The 19471-nt window shown below is 49.6% G+C and overlaps 2 protein-coding genes across 31 annotated transcripts in view; one reads left to right on the top strand and one right to left on the bottom strand.

The window, feature by feature from the left end:
- The window catches only part of DEPDC5 (DEP domain containing 5, GATOR1 subcomplex subunit), a 178989-nt gene that overhangs the window by 153399 nt on the left and 6119 nt on the right, over positions 1-19471 (top strand). For 17 of the 30 annotated variants that reach the window (XM_063623483.1, XM_055251578.2, XM_055251577.2 and 14 more), the window contains 4 exons: positions 1563-1734; positions 5824-5884; positions 13137-13219; positions 13358-14161. In XM_063623483.1, coding sequence (XP_063479553.1) covers positions 1563-1734; positions 5824-5884; positions 13137-13219; positions 13358-13650 — 609 coding nt within the window. In that variant the 3' untranslated portion in view covers positions 13651-14161. Of the gene's footprint in view, positions 1-1562; positions 1735-5823; positions 5885-13136; positions 13220-13357; positions 14162-16937; positions 18312-19471 lie in introns of those variants that run through there. The other 13 variants (XR_010117147.1, XR_010117141.1, XR_010117146.1 and 10 more) reach the window with 6 other exon arrangements.
- The window catches only part of LOC129467272 (putative uncharacterized protein YWHAH-AS1), a 32787-nt gene continuing 27716 nt past the window's right edge, over positions 14401-19471 (bottom strand). The window contains exon 4 of the mRNA XM_055251630.2: positions 14401-14477. The gene's annotated coding sequence lies outside the window, so the exon portion shown is untranslated. The remainder of the gene's footprint in view (positions 14478-19471) is intronic.

The following is a 19471-nucleotide window of genomic DNA, read 5'->3' as shown; positions in this document are numbered from 1 at the left end:
CCAGCTCACTGATACCAGCATGACCACTTCTTTCAGGTAAAACTAACTCTCTGACCCAGTAGGCTTGCTGGCCCTACTAGATAAGCATATCCCAAAACAGCATGACCACAGCTTTCATAGACACACACATATAGTTACAGTTGGGCAGGAAAGACAGTGTTCATTTCCTTAGAGGAATTTAGCAACTGTCTCCATAAAGTACGCTTTTCACATCTGTTCATGTAAAACCCACTGAAAGCTGCTAATCTGTTTATCATTATTTTATTAAGCTTTTAAAACTTCAGTGTATGTAAGCTAATTATTATTTTAAGGCAATGTCCACATTTGTTAAAAATCAGATTTTATTGGGACAAATACTACATAAAATAAAAAGGTTTTTGACCAAGCCTTAGGAATTATTTCGGTCAGACAGAGATCTTGGCTTTTTGTTGTTATTTTTGTTATGAACTTTCCCTGAGAGAAAAGATAAGGGTGGTACCCTTTAATTTTTTACATAATCATTTGTTTAAGTCAAGCTATGTCCCAACTGTGTTTTTCTGGAAATAATACTTGACACAAAAATCATCTGTATGCCAGAGCCACATCGATCAACCTTTTTTTTTTTTAACATACATCATTTTTATGGTTAAAAAGAGTATCTCAAGATCTAGAAAATTGCTACTGTTCCCTAAGAAAATGTTACTGATGGTAGGTTTATCTTTTTGCCCCAGTAACTTTTGTTCTTATCTTTGGACAGATAGGATTCGGGAGTCTGCCAGAGAGTGGCTCTCACTCTGTCAGGTCAGGGCTTACCATTATCAGAAGTCACCGTGGTCGTTTCCCACCCTCTGTCACATTTCTCTCAGCCAGCCTGAGTGAGTTGTTTTCCTATTTGGTACCTTGAACTTATTAAATTCCTGGTAAAGTACAAAATTAGGCTGGGCGCAGTGGCTCATACCTATAATCCTAGCATTTGGGAGGCTGAGGCCAGCGATCACCTGAGTCAGGAGTTCGAGACCATATTGGCCAACTGGCAAAACCCTGTCTCTACTTAAAAATACAAAAATTAACTGGACGTGGTAGTGCACGCCTGTAGTCCGAGCTACTTGGGAGTCTCAGGCGGGAGAATTGCTTGAACCCGGGAGGCGGAGGTTGCAGTGAGCTGAGATCTGGCCACTGTACTCCAGCCTGGGCAACAGAGCAAGACTGTCTCAAAAAAAAAAAGAAAAGGACAAAATTAGAAGGACTTAACCTCTATCCTGTGACCTTTCTCCAACATCCCCTAGAATGGGAAGGATTTCAACTCTCTGCAGACCATTCTTTCTAAAAGAAACACCGAAGGTACAGAAGTCTGGGCCGTAAAGATGAGCTGTGTGCTTAGCTCACAGTTTGTCTAGTATTTGTCAGGATGTTAAACTGCATTTTTGCCTGTCCAGGACCAATTTGCAGCCAGCAAACATGAATAAATGAGCATGCAAATCAATATGCATGCTGCCTTTCTGGTGGGTTTCCTCCTTGAGAAGTATTTTCTCTTGTTTGAAAGAACTTGGAGATGATATGTTTGTTTCTGTACTTTCCGCCAGGTCCAAGGTTGGCATCGGAAAGCCACCTCCTGTGGCTTCTTGTTGGTTCCAGTTTTGGAGGGGCCTTTTGCACTGCCCAGTTACCTGTATGGCGACCCCCTTCGTGCCCAGCTCTTCATCCCACTCAACATCAACTGCTTGCTCAAGGAGGGCAGCGAGCACCTTTTTGATAGTAAGAAATGCTCCCTTCTGGAGGTTCTGTCTCAACCAGTAAGACCCTGTCCCTAACAAGGACACCACTCTGGGTATCCAGTCAACACGGACTAGGGAAAAGGGATAGCCTTTCAACAGGGGGCCAAAAGGATCAAGGTTCTAAAGGGTCCTGGTTCTTGACTTAGTGGCTGGATAACCCTGGACATTTCATGTCTCTGAGTCTCGAATTCCTTATTCCTAAAATGAGAGTGTCTAGAGCTGCCGGGAGCAAAGTGGTGGGTGGGAGAGGGTGCTAAACTCTATAAATCACAGGCAGCACTGGTGTTCTCCCACGCTGTCCTTTCATATGCTCGAGCCTAACTGGTTTGGGCTGCAGGGATTTAAACCTCACGGGAGACCTACATATGCTATTTCGTGCAAAAAGGCCAGGAAAGGGAGGGCATGAAAAGCAAAACAGGAAACAGCATCCTTTTGTGCAAAGCTGTGGCGTGTCAGCCTCTGGAATGGTGTGTGTGACTCGAGTCATGCGTCTCAGGGAAGACAAAGCAGGATCAGAGGATGATAGCAGGACCCAAATCAGAGCCCTTCCCTCTGGGAAAGGTTTTCAATCAGAAGGAGTACCCAGGGTCAGCCTGGACCTGCTGCTCCACCCCAGAGCCCAGAACCCTGAGGGCAGGTTTAGGACAGATCAAAGACGAGCTGTACTTGACACAGCATATAGCTTTTTATTACCAAGTGCTCATTGCGGATGCACATATAAATAGCTCCTACAAAGCTTTCGATGAGTTCACAGATGATCTTTTTTAAAACGCAAAGCTAGGGTTGATGCTGATACATCAGGAGCTATGAGGTTTCTCAGGTATAAAGATTAGAACTGTGAAGGAAATAACGTTTGACGTAAGAGAGATGCTTTCTTCTTGTGCCCTTGTAAGTCTGTGTCGTGATCAGCAGCAGAGAACCGGTCCAAAAGATAAGGAGATCTCCCCAAGTGGATTAGGTCAAGCTAAGTATTCCTGCAATTTCCATGTGACAGGCTGCCCTCATGGTGCAAACAGCTTTTCTTCCAAAAGCCCATCCGTGTATTTTTTGTTTACAGTTTGGAAGATTTTTTTTATAGACACAATGTTCTAAGTGATAATCGGGGTCCCAAGCCAGCCCCACAGAGGCCCTACCTGCTGGAGGCTATAGACTGTGGGACACACAGAGCTTACAAAGCCCCCTTGAAACACACATGTTCTTGTTTAACTTCACAGTGGTGTGGCTGAGAGAGGACCATTTATGCAGTCCTGAAATGCGGGATGATTGTGTTCATATGGGACAGTTTTAAGCCAAGCAGCTCCTGGTACTATTGTTTCTATTATGTTGAGGGAACAGAGAGATCTTCCCCCAACACTGTCCAAAGACACTTTGGGGGTTTTCCACCTTTGCTATAACAGCACAGGATTGCCCACAGGGCTGGCGTTGGAGGACATTTTTGTGCAAGTTGTTTTTCCCTGCCAGTTGTAACTCAGTCTTCAAGACCAGCAGCCTCTGTTGGTTGCCATGGTTACAGCTGCAGAAAGGGTCCCAGTTTAAAGGAATAAGGATTTGAATCTAAAAATCGATTTTCTTGCTTCTGTGCCTCTTCTCTTTTTGTTCTTGCCATTTCCTATAGCAGCAAATTCAAAATCTTAAAAATCTGACAAGAATGTGCTGTGTGTGTGGATTTTCTCTGTTTAAAGCCAAAGTCTGTTCTGCTTTTTGCCCTTTTCTTTTTTTTGTGTGTGTGTGTGTGTGTGTGTGTGTGTGACAGAGTCTGGCTCTGTCACCCAGGCTGGAATGCAGTGGCGTGATGTCCTCTCACTGCAACCTCCGCCTCCCGGGTTAAAGTGATTCTCCTGCCTCAGCCTCCTGAGTAGCTGGGATTACAGGCACACGCCATTCATGCCTGGGTAATTTTTTTTGTATTTTTGTAGAGATGGGATTTCACCACGTTGGCCAGGAAGGTCTTGAATTCCTGACCTCAGGTGATCTGCCTGCCTCGGCTTCCCAAAGTTCTGGGATTATAGGCGTGAGCCACTGTGCCTGGCTTTTTGCTCTTTAGTTGCCCTGAATCCTCAAATCCATCCCAGGTAGAAAATTCCAAATGTGGAAAGATTAGCAAAACCACCGCAGGCACTCTTGTCTTTGGGATGGCTGTGCAATTACCACCCCAGCCCTCAGCACCTCCTCCCTGAGAGCAGCCCGAGCTCTGTCCTCTGGTGCTGTGCAACAGTCTTCCCCAGCCCTGCACCCTTCCCCCTCCACTCTTGGTCCTCAGCAACAGCCTTGCAGAAGGCATGAGGCTGGAGTAACAAAGTGGGTTATGGAGGAGGGGACTTGTCTTTTCTGCTCTCCTCCCCCAACTGATTACTCTTCAAACTTTTATTTTATTTTACTTTATTTTAGTTTTTTTGAGATGGAGTCTTGCTCTGTCACCCAGGCTAGAGTGCAGTGGCGCAATCTCAGCTCACTGCAACCTCCACCTCCTGGGTTCAAGTGAGTCTCCTGCCACAGCTTCCTGATTACCTGGGATTACAGGCATGCACCACCATGCCCAGCTAATTTTTGTACTTTTAGTAGAGATGGGGTTTCACCATGTTGGCCAGGCTGGTCTGAAACTCCTGACCTCAGGTGATCCGCCCACTTCAGCCTCCCAAAGTGCTGGGATTACAGGTGTGAGCCAGCACACCTGGCCCAAATTTTTATTTTTATATTTATTTGCTTCAATTTTCCTACCCCCAAAATGGAGCTTATAATATTTGCCCTTTCTTGTGGGAAGATTGGTAATACAAAAAAGTGGGGGTGGGCCGAGTGTGGTGCCTCACGCCTATAATCCCAGCACTTTGGGAGGCCAGGGCAGGTGGATCACCTGAGGTGAGCAGTTCAAGACCAGCCTGGCCAACATGTTGAAACCCCGTCTTTACCAAAAACACAAAAATTAGCTGGGCACGGTGGCACATGCCTGTAATCCCAGCTACTCGGGAGGCTGAGGCAGGAGAATCGCTTGAGCCTGGGAGACGGAGGTTGTGGTGAGCTGAGATCGTGCCATTGCTCTCCAGCCTGGGCAACAAGAGCAAAACTTCGTCTCAAAAAAAAAAAAAAAAAAGTGGGGGTGGTTGTTGTTCCTTAGAAGCAGCTTACATGGTCTGGGCACAGCGGCTCATGCCTGTAATCCCAGCACTTTGAGAGGCAGAGGTGGGAGGATCACTTGAGGCCAGGAGTTTGAGACCAGCTTGGACAACATAGTGCGATGCCATCTCTACAAAAAGATTTAAAAATTAAAACAATTTAAAAATGTAGAAATTAGTTGGGGCCGGGCACGGTGGCTCACGCCTGTAATCCCAGCACTTTGGGAGGCCAAGGCAGGCGGATCACTTGAGGTCAGGAGTTCAAGACCAGCCTGGCCAACATGGTAAAACCCCGTCTCTACTAAAAATACAAAAATTAGCCGGGTGTGGTGGCATATGCCTCTAATCCCAGCTACTCGGGAGGCTGAGGCATGAGAATCACTTGAACCCGGCAGGCCGAGGTTGCAGTGAGCCGAGATCGCACCACTGCATTCCAGCCTGGGTGACCAAGCAAGACTCTCCCTCAAAAAAAAAAAAAAAAAAATTAGTTGGCCATAGTGGTGCATGCCTGTGGTCCTAGCTACTTGGGAGACTAAGGTAGGAGGATCACTTGAGCCCAGGAGTTCAAGGCTGCAGTGAGCTATGACCATGGCAACTAACATGCATTTACAGTTTATATTCTGTTTGTACTTTAATGTCATGCTCCTTTCAGCTTTGGGTATAAGAGTCATTCAAATGAGCCTTATATTGAGTTCTGGTAGCTCACACTGACTGCTAAGGACTCCACCTTCCTAGACCCAGCTATAGCTTGGGGGGAGGGATGGTGTGAACACACAGCTATTCTTTCTTTGACCCGTGGGATAGAGGCCAGTCTTTCCCAAAGGGCGTAGTATGGAGAAGCAGAGGTTAGGCTCAGGAGGACTGATTGCCAAGAGTAGTAAAGGGTATGGAAGACTGGCCCAGAGAGAATTACAAACCTTGTGATCACAACCCAATATTTATTCTTATTTTCCTTTCAGGCTTTGAACCGGAAACGTACTGGGATCGAATGCACCTCTTCCAGGAAGCCATTGCACACAGGTTTGTCCCTTAGCAAGTGTGAAGAGTGGGAAGGAAATCAGTGTTTATGTTGAATAGCCGTTACCAAAGTGAAACCCATTTTTTTATTCCTAGAGAAAGGGATCTATTCCACCAATGGCAAATTCACTGCTTATCTCCAACAGGATTCTTTACGTTGGTTTTTGAGATAAGCGCTGCCTCCCTGCTTCCTGTAGCTGTTGTTTTTCAGACCTCATTATTTTCTTCTTCCAGTTGAGTGGAGAACATAGAACTCTCTCCTTAGCCTCCAGCAAGACCCTAGGCCAAGCTATTCAGGAAATAATATAAAATGAAAAATCAAAAAATGTGTCAAGAGCCCAACACAGGTTGAAAAGACAATGAATGGTTAAAAGGCAATAGATGAGTCAATAGATATTTCTTGGCATCTAATATGTGTGCCAGGGAAAGCCTGTCCTAGGCTTCACTGTCTCCCCCTAGACCAGTCTAGCCGACTGTGTTGTCTCCAGACATCACCAGCCTGGTATCTGATGGCCACTTCATGTTAGTCATGGTAAAAACAAAGCCCCTTGTTCTTGCTTCAGTAATCCTCTCATTACACCTTTTCCAGTATCCTGTCATCTCCTTATTCAAATGTCTTCAGCTGTTACACTCCTTACCCCACTTTATATACTCATACTCACAACCACAGGACTATTTAGCCTCTCACACCCACCATGGCCCCAGCTTACCCTAGACCTTCGTCTAAGGTCTACCCCTTCACAGACCTAGCTCAGATGCTTAGCAAAGACTGTGGAATGAAGGCAAGGGTGGCTGATTTCCTCCTTCCACTAATGGTGGGTGGTGCAGATTCAGGGCAGAAGGTAGAGAATGCAGCAGTCAGTGGGAAAGGGCCTTGATGTGGGAAGCAGACAGGCTTTATCCACTCCCACCTCCACCAGCATCTGGCTGAGGAACCATGAGCAATTCTGGAACTGGTGAGCCTCCATTTTCTTACCCCTCACGGGGAAGCTGGGAGGGTTCTCTGATGTTCTAGTGAGCCCTCAGTAGACAGGAATCACCAGGGGGGACCCTGCTAACTCACGAGTTTCTAAGTAGCTCTTACCTTGCTTGCCCTGCTAGCGGGATATCACCCGCCAGGGGGAACCATCAGCAATTCTGGAACTGGTGAGCCTCCATTTTCTTACACCTCATGGGGAAGCTGGGAGGGTTCTCTGATGTTCTGGAGAGCCTGGTGATGCACCTAGTGAGCCCTCAGTAGACAGCAATCACCAGGGGGGACCCTGCTAACTCACGAGTTTCTAAGTAGCTCTTACCCTGCTTGCCCTGCTTGCGCGATATCACTCAGAACGTTGCCTTTATTTGTTAAATGTGCTTTCTTCCTTCACCGAATCCTCCTCCTGATCCCCTTCAGTCCAGATCCTCGTCATATCTTCCCAGGAACTATTGTACTTTCCTCCTCAGCCAGATTTTTCTACCACAGATACCCTCACCTGTTTTCTGACCAGTCCTCTGCATCATTGTACCAGTGTGCTGCAGTGTCCTCCTTACCTAAACCCCCCACCTTCCACACCTAAACCCCCACCTTCTATACCTCTACCTTCCACACCTAACCCCCCTCCACCTTCCACACCTAAACCCCCCTACCTTCCACACCTAACTCCCCCAACCTTCCACACATAAACCCCCCACCTTCCACACATAAACCCCCTCCACCTTCCACACCTAAACCCCCCTACCTTCCACACCTAACTCCCCCAACCTTCCACACATAAACCCCCCACCTTCCACACATAAACCCCCTCCACCTTCCACACCTAAACCCCCCTACCTTCCACACCTAACTCCCCCAACCTTCCACACGTAAACCCCCCACCTTCCACACATAACCCCCCTCCACCTTCCACACCTAAACCCCCACCTTCTATACCTCTACCTTCCACACCTAACCCCCCTCCACCTTCCACACCTAAACCCCCCTACCTTCCACACCTAACTCCCCAACCTTCCACACATAAACCCCCCACCTTCCACACATAAACCCCCTCCATCTTCCACACCTAAACCCCCTCCACCTTCCACACCTAAACCCCCCTACCTTCCACACCTAACTCCCCCAACCTTCCACACGTAAACCCCCCACCTTCCACACATAACCCCCCTCCACCTTCCACACCTAAACCCCCACCTTCTATACCTCTACCTTCCACACCTAACCCCCCTCCACCTTCCACACCTAAACCCCCCTACCTTCCACACCTAACTCCCCCAACCTTCCACACATAAACCCCCCACCTTCCACACATAAACCCCCTCCACCTTCCACACCTAAACCCCCCTACCTTCCACACCTAACTCCCCCAACCTTCCACACGTAAACCCCCCATCTTCCACACATAACCCCCCTCCACCTTCCACACCTAAACCCCCACTTTCTATACCTCTACCTTCCACACCTAACCCCCCTCCACCTTCCACACCTAAACCCCCCTACCTTCCACACCTAACTCCCCCAACCTTCCACACATAAACCCCCCACCTTCCACACATAACCCCCCTCCACCTTCCACACCTAAACCCCCACCTTCTATACCTCTACCTTCCACACCTAACCCCCCTCCACCTTCCACACCTAAACCCCCCTATCTTCCACACCTAACTCCCCCAACCTTCCACGCGTAAACCCCCCACCTTCCACACATAAACCCCCTCCACCTTCCACACCTAAACCCCCCTACCTTCCACACCTAACTCCTCCAACCTTCCACACATAAACCCCCCACCTTCCACACATAAACCCCCTCCACCTTCCACACCTAAACGCCCCTACCTTCCACACCTAACTCCTCCAACCTTCCACACGTAAACCCCCTACCTTCCACACATAAACCCCCTCCACCTTCCACACCTAAACCCCCACCTTCTATACCTCTACCTTCCACACCTAACCCCCCTCCACCTTCCACACCTAAACCCCCCTACCTTCCACACCTAACTCCCCCAACCTTCCACACATAAACCCCCCACCTTCCACACATAAACCCCCACCTTCCACACCTAAACCCCCCTACCTTCCACACCTAACTCCCCCAACCTTCCACACCTAAACCCCCCACCTTCCACACATAACCCCCCTCCACCTTCCACACCTAAACCCCCACCTTCTATACCTCTACCTTCCACACCTAACCCCCCTCCACCTTCCACACCTAAACCCCCCTACCTTCCACACCTAACTCCCCCAACCTTCCACACATAAACCCCCCACCTTCCACACATAACCCCCCTCCACCTTCCACACCTAAACCCCCCTACCTTCCACACCTAACTCCCCCAACCTTCCACACGTAAACCCCCCACCTTCCACACATAAACCCCCTCGACCTTCCACAACTAAACCCCCCTACCTTCCACACCTAACTCCCCCAACCTTCCACACATAAACCCCCCACCTTCCACACATAAACCCCCTCCACCTTCCACACCTAAACCCGCCTACCTTCCACACCTAACTCCTCCAACCTTCCACACGTAAACCCCCCACCTTCCACACATAAACCCCCTCCACCTTCCACACCTAAACCCCCACCTTCTATACCTCTACCTTCCACACCTAACCCCCCTCCACCTTCCACACCTAAACCCCCCTACCTTCCACACCTAACTCCCCCAACCTTCCACACGTAAACCCCCCACCTTCCACACATAAACTCCCTCCACCTTCCACACCTAAACCCCCCTACCTTCCACACCTAACTCCCCCAACCTCCCACACGTAAACCCCCCACCTTCCACACATAAACCCCCTCCACCTTCCACACCTAAACCCCCCACCTTCCACACCTAACTCCCCCAACCTTCCACACATAAACCCCCCACCTTCCACACATAAACCCCCTCCACCTTCCACACCTAAACCCCCACCTTCTATACCTCTACCTTCCACACCTAACCCCCCTCCACCTTCCACACCTAAACCCCCCTACCTTCCACACCTAACTCCCCCAACCTTCCACACATAAACCCCCACCTTCCACACCTAAACCCCCCTACCTTCCACACCTAACTCCCCCAACCTTCCACACATAAATCCCCCACCTTCCACACATAAACCCCCTCCACCTTCCACACCTAAACCCCCACCTTCTATACCTCTACCTTCCACACCTAACTCCCCCAACCTTCCACACATAAATCCCCCACCTTCCACACGTAAACCCCCACCTTCCACACCTAAACCCCCCCACTTTCCACACCTAAACCCCACTACCTTCCACACCTAAACCCTGACCTTCTGTACCTCCACCTTCCACACCTAAACCCCCCTACCTTCTACACCTAAACCCCCCACCTTCCACACCTAAACCCCCCACCTTCCACGCGTAAACCCCCCACCTTCCACACCTAAACCCTCACCTTCTGTACCTCCACCTTCCACACCTAAACCCCTCCACCTTCCACACCTAAACTCCCCTACCTTCCACACCTAAACGCCCCCACCTTCCACACCTAAACCCCCCTACCTTCCACACATAAACCCCCACCTTCCACACCTAAACCCCCCACCTTCCACACCTAAACCCCCTCACCTTCCATACCTAAACCCCCATCTCCACACCTAAACCCCCCACCTTCCACACCTAAACCCCTCCACCTTCCACACTTAAACCCCCCCCACCTTCCACACCTAACCTCTCCCACCTTCCACACTTATACCTCTCCCCGCTTCTACACCTGTCAGAATCTTCCTCCAGGGATTCCCAAATGTTTCCTCTCTGAATTCCTCTTTCCCTTTCTTTCAAAACACTCTGAATGTATTCCAGTGATTTGGGGGCCCTTGGAGGGCAGGGGTATGCTTTTTCCTATTTGTGTTTCCTTCTATAATGCCTAGCAAGGTGCCTGCTTAGAGTAGTTTCATATGTAGCTTTTGCATAGGGTGGAGCTTTAAGTGCAACTGTGGCTCTAAATGACACATCAGCCCACCCATAAGGTCCATCTCAGAAAGAGCTAAAAAAGTGTCCATCTTCCTCAGCCCCTAGGCTGTGACCTACAGCTCCTCCTTCATCTTCCTCAGCCCCTAGGCTGTGACCTACAGCTCCTCCTTCATCTTCCTCAGCCCCTAGGCTGTGACCTACAGCTCTTCCTTCATCTTCCTCAGCTCCTAGGCTGTGACCTGCAGCTCCTCCTTCATCTTCCTTGGGGCAGGTGGAGATGATTTTTTTTTTTTTTTTTTTGAGACGGAGTCTCACTCTGTCACCCAGGCTGGAGTGCAGTGGCGCGATCTCGGCTCACTGCAGGCTCCGCCCCCCGGGGTTCACGCCATTCTCCTGCCTCAGCCTCCCTTGTAGCTGGGACTACAGGCGCCTGCCACCTCGCCCGGCTAATTTTTTGTATTTTTAGTAGAGACGGGGTTTCACCGTGTTAGCCAGGATGGTCTCGATCTCCTGACCTTGTGATCCGCCCGCCTCGGCCTCCCAAAGTGCTGGGATTACAGGCGTGAGCCACTGTGCCCGGCCCTGGTGGAGATGATTATATCCCTTCCCTTGCCCTTACTGCGTTTCTGTCTTGCATTCTTCCTGAGTGGACAGTCAGGTGGCCAGGAACCATGTGGTTAAATTGCCTTTTTATAATAAAAAATAGAGTTCTTTCCTGGTGACCTAAGGAAGAAATGAGGTAAAAAAATTACTCTGGTCAGGCTGATCCATGCTGAGGAAATCAATAGCCTTAATTAGAAAGTAGAGAGAAAGCAGGCTGGGTGTGGTGGCTCACGCCTGTAATCCCAGCACTTTGGGAGGCTGAGGCAGGCGGATCACCTGAGGTCAGCAGTTCAAGACCAGCCTGGCCAAAATGGTGAAACCCCATCTCTACTAAAAATACAAAAATTAGCTGGTTGTGGTGGCGTGTGCCTGTAATCCTATCTACTTAGGAGGCTGGAAGCACGAGAATTGCTTGAACCCAGGAGGTGGAGGTTGCGGTGAGCCAAGATTGTACCACTGCACTCCAGCCTGGATGACAGAGCAAGAGTAGACAGGATTTTGCAAAGGCAAAATCCAGAGCCACTCCTCATCATATAATGAGCCTGCAGACAGGGAGCTTACAGTGCATAGTAGCCTACCCATTTAGTTTGCATATTTGACTTCATGTATTCTTTGGTAAAAAATTATGGAATGCAGATTATGTAGAGGATACAACACAGCACCTCCCCAAGGAACTCAGTCCGGGAAAGAAGACAGGCATTTTCCCTTCTTTGGTTCTGCCTACATCATGGTCTCCATTATATAAACCCGTCAGACTTAGAGGGCAGGAGCCACATCTGTTACCACGTCCTTTACAGCTCTTAGCAGGTAGAACTGTAATAAATGTGCCTTATGGAAATAGAAAAACCAGGAATAGAACAAGCCATAGATGAAAAATGGCTCCTCCTGCCCATTTCCAGAGCACAGTGAAGCAGAGAGCCCCAGCTTTGGCATTCCTCTTTTTTTTTACTTTTTGAGATGGAGTCTCGCCCTGTCGCCCAGGCTGAAGTGCAATGGCATGATCTTAGCTCACTGCAGCTTCCGCCTCCCGGGTTCAAGTGATTCTCCTGGCTAATCCCAGAACAATCCTGGCTAATACAAAAATTAGCCAGGCGTGGTGGCACATGCCTGTAATCCCAGCTACTTAGGAGACTGAGGCAGGAGAATCACTTGAACCCAGGAGTTGGAGGTTGCAGTGAGCCGAGATCATGCCATTGCACTCCAGTCTGGGCAACAGTGCGAGACTCCCTCTCACCAAAAAAAAAAGATAAGGACCTTCCCTGGAGGAATGGATAGCCTCAAGTGTACGGGTAGGTATGTGTGGCCTGTCAGGACATGAGGTAGATTCCAGTGAGAGGCCCAGGGTGGGATGGGGGAGAATGCTCAGTGGGAAGGTCTGCTGGGATGGTTAGGAAACATGGTAGGAGGGACGGGCTGTCTGAGCAGAGATGAAGGCTGGATGAAGAGTGCAGCCGGTGGGAAGGCTTTCATTCACTATGGTGGTGGTGACATGGTGAACCTCGGAGATGACGGGCAGCTGGGTGTGAGGAGGTCTGGTGAGCCATGGTGTTGGAAGAGGTAGAGGTCAGAAAGTGGTGAGGGTGAGGACAAAAATAAGCAGCCTGCATGTGCAATCTGGAAAGAGATCTTTCCAGATCTCTTTGTCTCAGGCTGTCCGAGAGTCCTACCAGCTACATTCTCTTCCTTTGCCCCTTTAACTAAGGAGGCGCTGATTAGCATGTCTTCCTGTCCTTCCCCAGGTTTGGGTTTGTACAAGATAAATATTCTGCCTCTGCTTTTAACTTCCCTGCTGAGAACAAGCCTCAGTATATCCACGTTACAGGTGAGGAGCTACGGGCAGAGTTGGGCAGGTGGGTCCACATCCCTTTCCTTGCACCAAGCCTGTGGCTGCAGAACCACCTCAGCAGGCTCCAGGAGCCCTATTGGTAGCTGCCACACAGGCGCTCCCGTTTCTCTTCAGGAACAGTGTTTCTGCAGCTGCCCTACTCCAAGCGCAAGTTCTCAGGGCAGCAGCGGCGGCGGCGGAACTCCACCAGCTCCACCAACCAGAACATGTTCTGCGAGGAGCGGGTCGGCTACAACTGGGCTTACAACACCATGCTCACCAAAACATGGCGCTCCAGCGCCACAGGGGATGAAAAGTTTGCTGATCGGCTGCTGAAGGACTTCACGGACTTCTGCATCAACCGTGACAACCGGCTGGTCACGTTCTGGACAAGTTGCCTGGAGAAGATGCATGCCAGTGCCCCGTGAGGCCAGGCCGCACCAGGGTTAGAAGGCTGTGCCTGTGCTGGGGGAAGGTGGGTGAGCCGCTGCCCTCAAACCCGGGGCAGAGGATTCCAGGCAGGCTGTAGGAGTCAGGTGTCCGTTTGCTGCTATCAGTGAGTGGGGGCCTTTTTTTTTTTTTTTTTTTGGCCCCCGCAACAAGTCTTCTACTCTAGAAGAAAGACTTTGGAAGCAGCTGCTGCTGCTGCCACCACTCCTGTCAGGAAGTGCTCAGAGCAGGTGGGAGGCACAGATTGTCCGTGGGAGGGCTCCAGTGTCTGGGAAGAGGGCAGGCAGCCCCCATGAATGTCCTCAGAAGGGGGTGGCTCCTGGTAGCATCCTTTTCCTTCACCATCTATGGGATATTAGGGGCAGAATCTGCCACTTCTTGCCCAGGAGTGTGCACAGATGTAAGATAATTTTGTGAAATAATGTACCATAGACTCACCAACTGTGTATACCTGTACATATCAGAAGCAAATAAAAAGCTCCACGTGCATCATCTCTTTCCCCACCCAGTTCCCCACAGAAGCAGTCCCATCCTGGGCTAGGCAGTTGTGCCAGGTGGCTGGGGTCATAGCAGTCAATGAAGTGGTCACAGATGGTGAGAGGGCTTCAGAATTCACTGGCTTAGAGAGTCTGGCTGGGAGTTTATTGAGAGATTTCTTTCATAGGCCACTGGGCAGGAGCAAGGATGGTTCCAGTGAGGACAGTAAGCGGGCAGGATAACTTATGAGTAACTGCAGGCTCATGCTGTCAGAATGAATCTTGCTAAGTGGGTGAGCTCAGCTCTGGGACGCAGATATGATGGCATTCTGAAAAAAATCAAAGGAAAAATTTTGTAGACTCTAATTTAGGTTTTTTTTTGTTTTTGTTTTTTGAGACAGAGTTTTCACTCTTGTTGCCCAGGCTGGAGTGCAATGGTGTGATCTCGGCTCACTGCAAGCTCCGCCTCCCGGGTTCACGCCATTCTCCTGCCTCAGCCTCTCCGAGTAGCTGGGACTACAGGCGCCCGCCACCACACCCGGCTAATTTTTTTGTATTTTTAGTAGAGACGGGGTTTCACCATGGTCTCGATCTCCTGACCTTGTGATCTGCCCGCCTCGGCCTCCCAAAGTGCTGGGATTACAAGCGTGAGCCACCGCGCCCGGCCACATTCATTCTTTTCTTCCCAGTCCCTGAGCTGCCACTCAGTCCAGCCTGCCCTTGTTTTTCTCTTAGATCCCCAGGAAAACCTTCTAATTTGTCTCTGCTTTCACTCCACTTGTCAGTCAGTCTTTTTATAAAACCACTGTGATTTTGCCCACTACTTAACTAGAACTTTTTGGTGACTTGAACTTCAAAAATCTTAGATGCAGCCCACATGGTCCTGCACAATCTGGTCTAGTGGGCTGTTTGTACAGCCACCCTGGCCATCACACAGTCCCTGGAACATCACAAACTCTGTACCAGCTCAGATGCTTTGCACATGCTGTTCCCTCTGTTCTATCTGCCTGGAACATGCCTCCCTTCATGCCCGTTCTGTCTCACTATCTCCTGGTGGTCAGCCATCAGCTCTTAGCTCAACTGTCACTTCTCCAGAGAAGCAGAGTTGGTGGCCCTGTTACATCCACCCACAGCACTTTGTACTTCTCCAGCATGGTGCTCAACATGTTTACACTCTACCATGGCAGAAGCTTCTCTTTTTTTTTTTTTTTTTTTTTTTTTTTTTTGAGTCAGAGTCTGGCTCTGTCACCCAGGCTGGAATGCAGTGGTGCGATCTCAGCTCACTGCAATCTCCGCCTCCCAGGTTCAAGTGATTCTCCTGTCTCAGCCCGCTAGTAGCTGGGATTACAGGGGCCTGCCACTGCACCCGACTGATTTTCCTATTTTTAGTAGACACAGGGTTTCGCCATGTTTGTCAGGCTGATCTCGAACTCCTGAACTCAGGTGATCCACCTGCCCTGGCCTCCCAAAGTGCTGGGATTACAGGCGTGAGCCACCATGCCCAGCCCTTTTTTTTTTTTTTTTTTTTTTTTGAGATGGAGTCTTGCTCTCTCCCAGGCTGGAGTGCAATGGCGCAGTCTCAGCCTACTGCAACCTCTGGCTCCCAGGTTCAAGTGATTCTTCTGTCTCAGCCTGCGAGTAGCTGGGATTACAGGTGCATGCCACCACAACCAGCTCATTTTTGTATTTTTAGTAGAGACAGGGTTTCACCATGTTGGCCAGGCTGGTCTCGAACACCTGACCTCAAGTGATCCACCTGCCTCAGCCTTCCAAAGTGCTGGGATTACAGGTGTGAGCCACTGTGCCCAGCCAAAGCTTCTCTATTTTGTTCATCTTTTTCTTCCCAAGTGTGCATGATAATAGTAGATGTTGGAGAAATGGTTGTTGACTGAATGTATAGTAAGTGAATGAACTTTGGATTCCAGGGCTGGGAACTGGATTTTTTTTTTTTTTTTTTTTTTTTTTTTAAGAGAAGGAGTCTTCCTCTGTCACCCAGGCTGGAGTGCAGTGGCGCGATCTTGGCTCACTGCAGCCTTCGCCTCTGGTTCAAGGTTCAAGCGATTCTCCTGCCTCAGCCTCCTGAGTAACTGGGACTACAGGCGCACATCACCACGCCTGGTTAATTTTTGTATTTTTAGGCCAGGTGCGGTGGCTCACGCTTGTAATCCCAGCACTTTGGGAGGCCGAGGCAGGCGGATCACGAGGTCAGCAGATCGAGACCACGGTGAAACCCTGTCTCTACTAAAAATACAAAAAAATTAGCCGGGCGTGGTGGCGGGCACCTGTAGTCCTAGCTACTCGGAGAGGCTGAGGCAGGAGAATGGCGGGAACCCGGGAGGCGGAGCTTGCAGTGAGCCCAGATCGCGCCACTGCACTCCAGCCTGGGCAACAGAGCGAGACTCCATCTCAAAAAAAAAAAAAAAAAAAAAAAATTTGTATTTTTAGTAGAGACGGGGTTTCGCCATGTTGGCCAGGATGGTCTCGATCTACTGACCTCATGATCCATCCTCCTCAGCCTCCCAAGGTGCTGGGATTACAGGCGTGAGCCACTGTGCCCGGCCTGGGCACTGGATTTTACATCTGAATCTCCACCTTCCTATCTGGGCTCCTTAGTTACTTCACAGAACTTGAACTTATTTAGAACTTAAAACACAGCTATGGATGCTGCATGTAATGATTTTGAGAGAATAGGTTTGTTAATATATGTGAAAGAGCCCTGGATAATTCCTGGAAATGGAGCAGGCCTTTGATAAAAACCTGTTTTCCTTTTTCACCTTCCCTTTTCTCAGATATGCCAATCCCCTCATCTGTGAAATGGGAAGCTATCTCCCCGGGTGGTTGGAGAATCAGAAGACACATGTAGCTGGGCACGGTTGGCCCACACCTGTAATCCCAACACTTTGGGAGACAGATGGGAGGATCGCTTGAGCCCAAGAGTTTGAGATCAGCCTGAGCAACATAGGAAGACCGCGTCGCTACAAAAAAAATAAATAAATAAAAAATTAGCTTGGGGCCGGGTGCAGTGACTCACGCCTGTAATCCTAACACTTTGTGACGCCAAGGTGGGCGGATCATGTGAGGTCAGGAATTTGATACTAGCCTGGCCAACATGATGAAACCCCATCTCTATGAAAAATACAAAAATTAGCCGGGCGTGTTGGTGTGCACCTATAATCCCAGCTACTCGGGAGGCTGAGGCAGGAGAACCATTTGAACCTGGGAGATGGAGGTTGCAGTGAGCCAAGAGAGTGCTACTGCACTCCAGCCTGGGCGACAGAGCAAGACTCCGTCTAAGAAAAAACAAAAGTTAGCTGGACATGGTGGCTCGCACCTGTCATCCCAGTTACTTGAGAGGCTGAGGTGGGAAGATCGCTTGAACCCAGGAGGTCTGCAATGAGCTGTGATTGTACCACTGCACTCCAGCCTGGGTGACAGAGCAAGACCTTATCTCAAAAAAAAAAAAGGCCACGTATATGAAAGGTCTTACAAAAAGACAATAAGCAAATGTCTGCTCGCAAACAGTTGAACAGCTGCTCTCACATTCCTGGATGGGAGTCTCCATTGTGCTCTCAAGCCATTGAGTGATGGTGCTGGACACAGCAAACGCTGGCCTGTTCAGATCACATACGAACTGAACAATCACTTGTGATCCTCAGTGTCCCGTGTGTGAGGCCAACAATTGCCCCTGCAATTGCCCAGCAGAAGAAGGCCCAGAGAATGATTTGGTGGAAGAAGGGGCAGCTGGTGAGTTAGGATGCTGGGTCACTCCCCCATCAGAGCGGGACCTGAAACTCTCCTGCCCATGAGCCCCAGTCTCCTTGCTGCCTACTTTCCTGATTCCTCCTCTCTGGTGGGCACCTCCTTCCACCCACTTGTCCAAGCCAGAATCTGGTAGTCAAACTCGATGCCTTCCTCCTCCATCATCCTCCAGTCCTCCTATCCATTCATTCTGTCTCTCAGACCCATCCACCTTTTTGTAGGTACAAAGCTCAGCCCATAGGGAATCTGTGGTTTGGTCAGACATGGAGGACATGTGCATGCCGATCAGAAGCCTATCACCAGATTATACAGGCCAGATGCGGTGGCTCACGACTGTAATCCCAGCACTTTGGAAGGCCAAGATCATCTGAAGTCAGGAGTTCGAGACCAGCCTGGTGAACATGGTGAAACCCCGTCTCTACTAAAAATACAAAAGTTAGGGTGGGGCGCGGTGGCTTACACCTGTAATCTTAGCACTTTGGGAGGCCAAGGTGGGTGGATCACCTGAGGTCAGGAGTTCGAGACCAACCTAGCCAATATGGTAAAACCCTGTCTCTACTAAAAATATAAAAGTTAGGGCTAGGTGCATTGGCTCACACCTGTAATTCCAACACTTTGGGAGGCCAGGGCGGGTGGATCAAGAGGTCAAGAGATCAAGACCATCCTAGCCAACATGGTGAAACCCTGTCTCTACCAAAAATATAAAAATTAGCTGGGCGTGGTGGTGCGTGCCTGTAGTCTCAGCTACTCGGGAAGCCGAGGCAGGAGAATCGCTTGAACTTGGGAGGCAGAGGTTGCAGTGAGCCGAGATCACACCACTGCACTCCAGCCTGGGCGACAGAGCGAGACTCTGTCTCAAAAAAAAAAAAAAAAAAAAAAAAACTAGCCAGGCATGGTGGCGGGCGCCTGTAATCTGAGCTACTCAGGAGGCTGAGGCAGGAGAATCACTTGGACCCGGGAGGCAGAGGTTGCAGTGAGCTGAGATCATGCCATTGCACTCCAGCCCGGGCAACAAGAGTGAAACTCCGTCTTAAAAAAAAAAAAGTTAGCTGGGTATGGTGGCGGGCGCCTGTAGTCCCAGCTACTCAGGAGGCTGAGGCAGGAGAATCACTTGAACCTGGGAGGCAGAGGTTGCAGTGAGCCGAGATCACACCACTGCACTCCAGCCTGGGTGACAGGGAGACCCCATCTCAAAAAAAAAAAAAAAAAAAAAGGAAGGAGTACATGATGTATGCCAGAGACACTGCAAATCTGTGAGGCCTTGCTGAAGCAGATAGCAAATACTGGGAGGGAATGCTGAATAGAAGCCAATTTACAGCCTTCTTCAGTTACCCAGAAAACTTCAGAAAAACACAGAATAACAATGGTCACTCCACTGAGTGTTTCTTGTGTCCTGGGCAATGTGTCATACACCTTTTCATTGCATGATCTATTTTTTTGTTGTTTTTGAGATGGGATCTTGCTCTGTTGCCCAGGCTGGAATGCAGTGGCAGAATCTTGGCTCACTGCAACCTCTGCCTCCCAAGTTCAAGCAATTCTCCTGCCTCAGCCTCCCCAGTAGCTG

Source organism: Symphalangus syndactylus, chromosome 18 (assembly GCF_028878055.3).
Source record: "Symphalangus syndactylus isolate Jambi chromosome 18, NHGRI_mSymSyn1-v2.1_pri, whole genome shotgun sequence".
NCBI classification, from domain to species: Eukaryota; Metazoa; Chordata; class Mammalia; order Primates; family Hylobatidae; genus Symphalangus; species Symphalangus syndactylus.
This window is presented reverse-complemented; position numbering and strand designations above follow the sequence as displayed.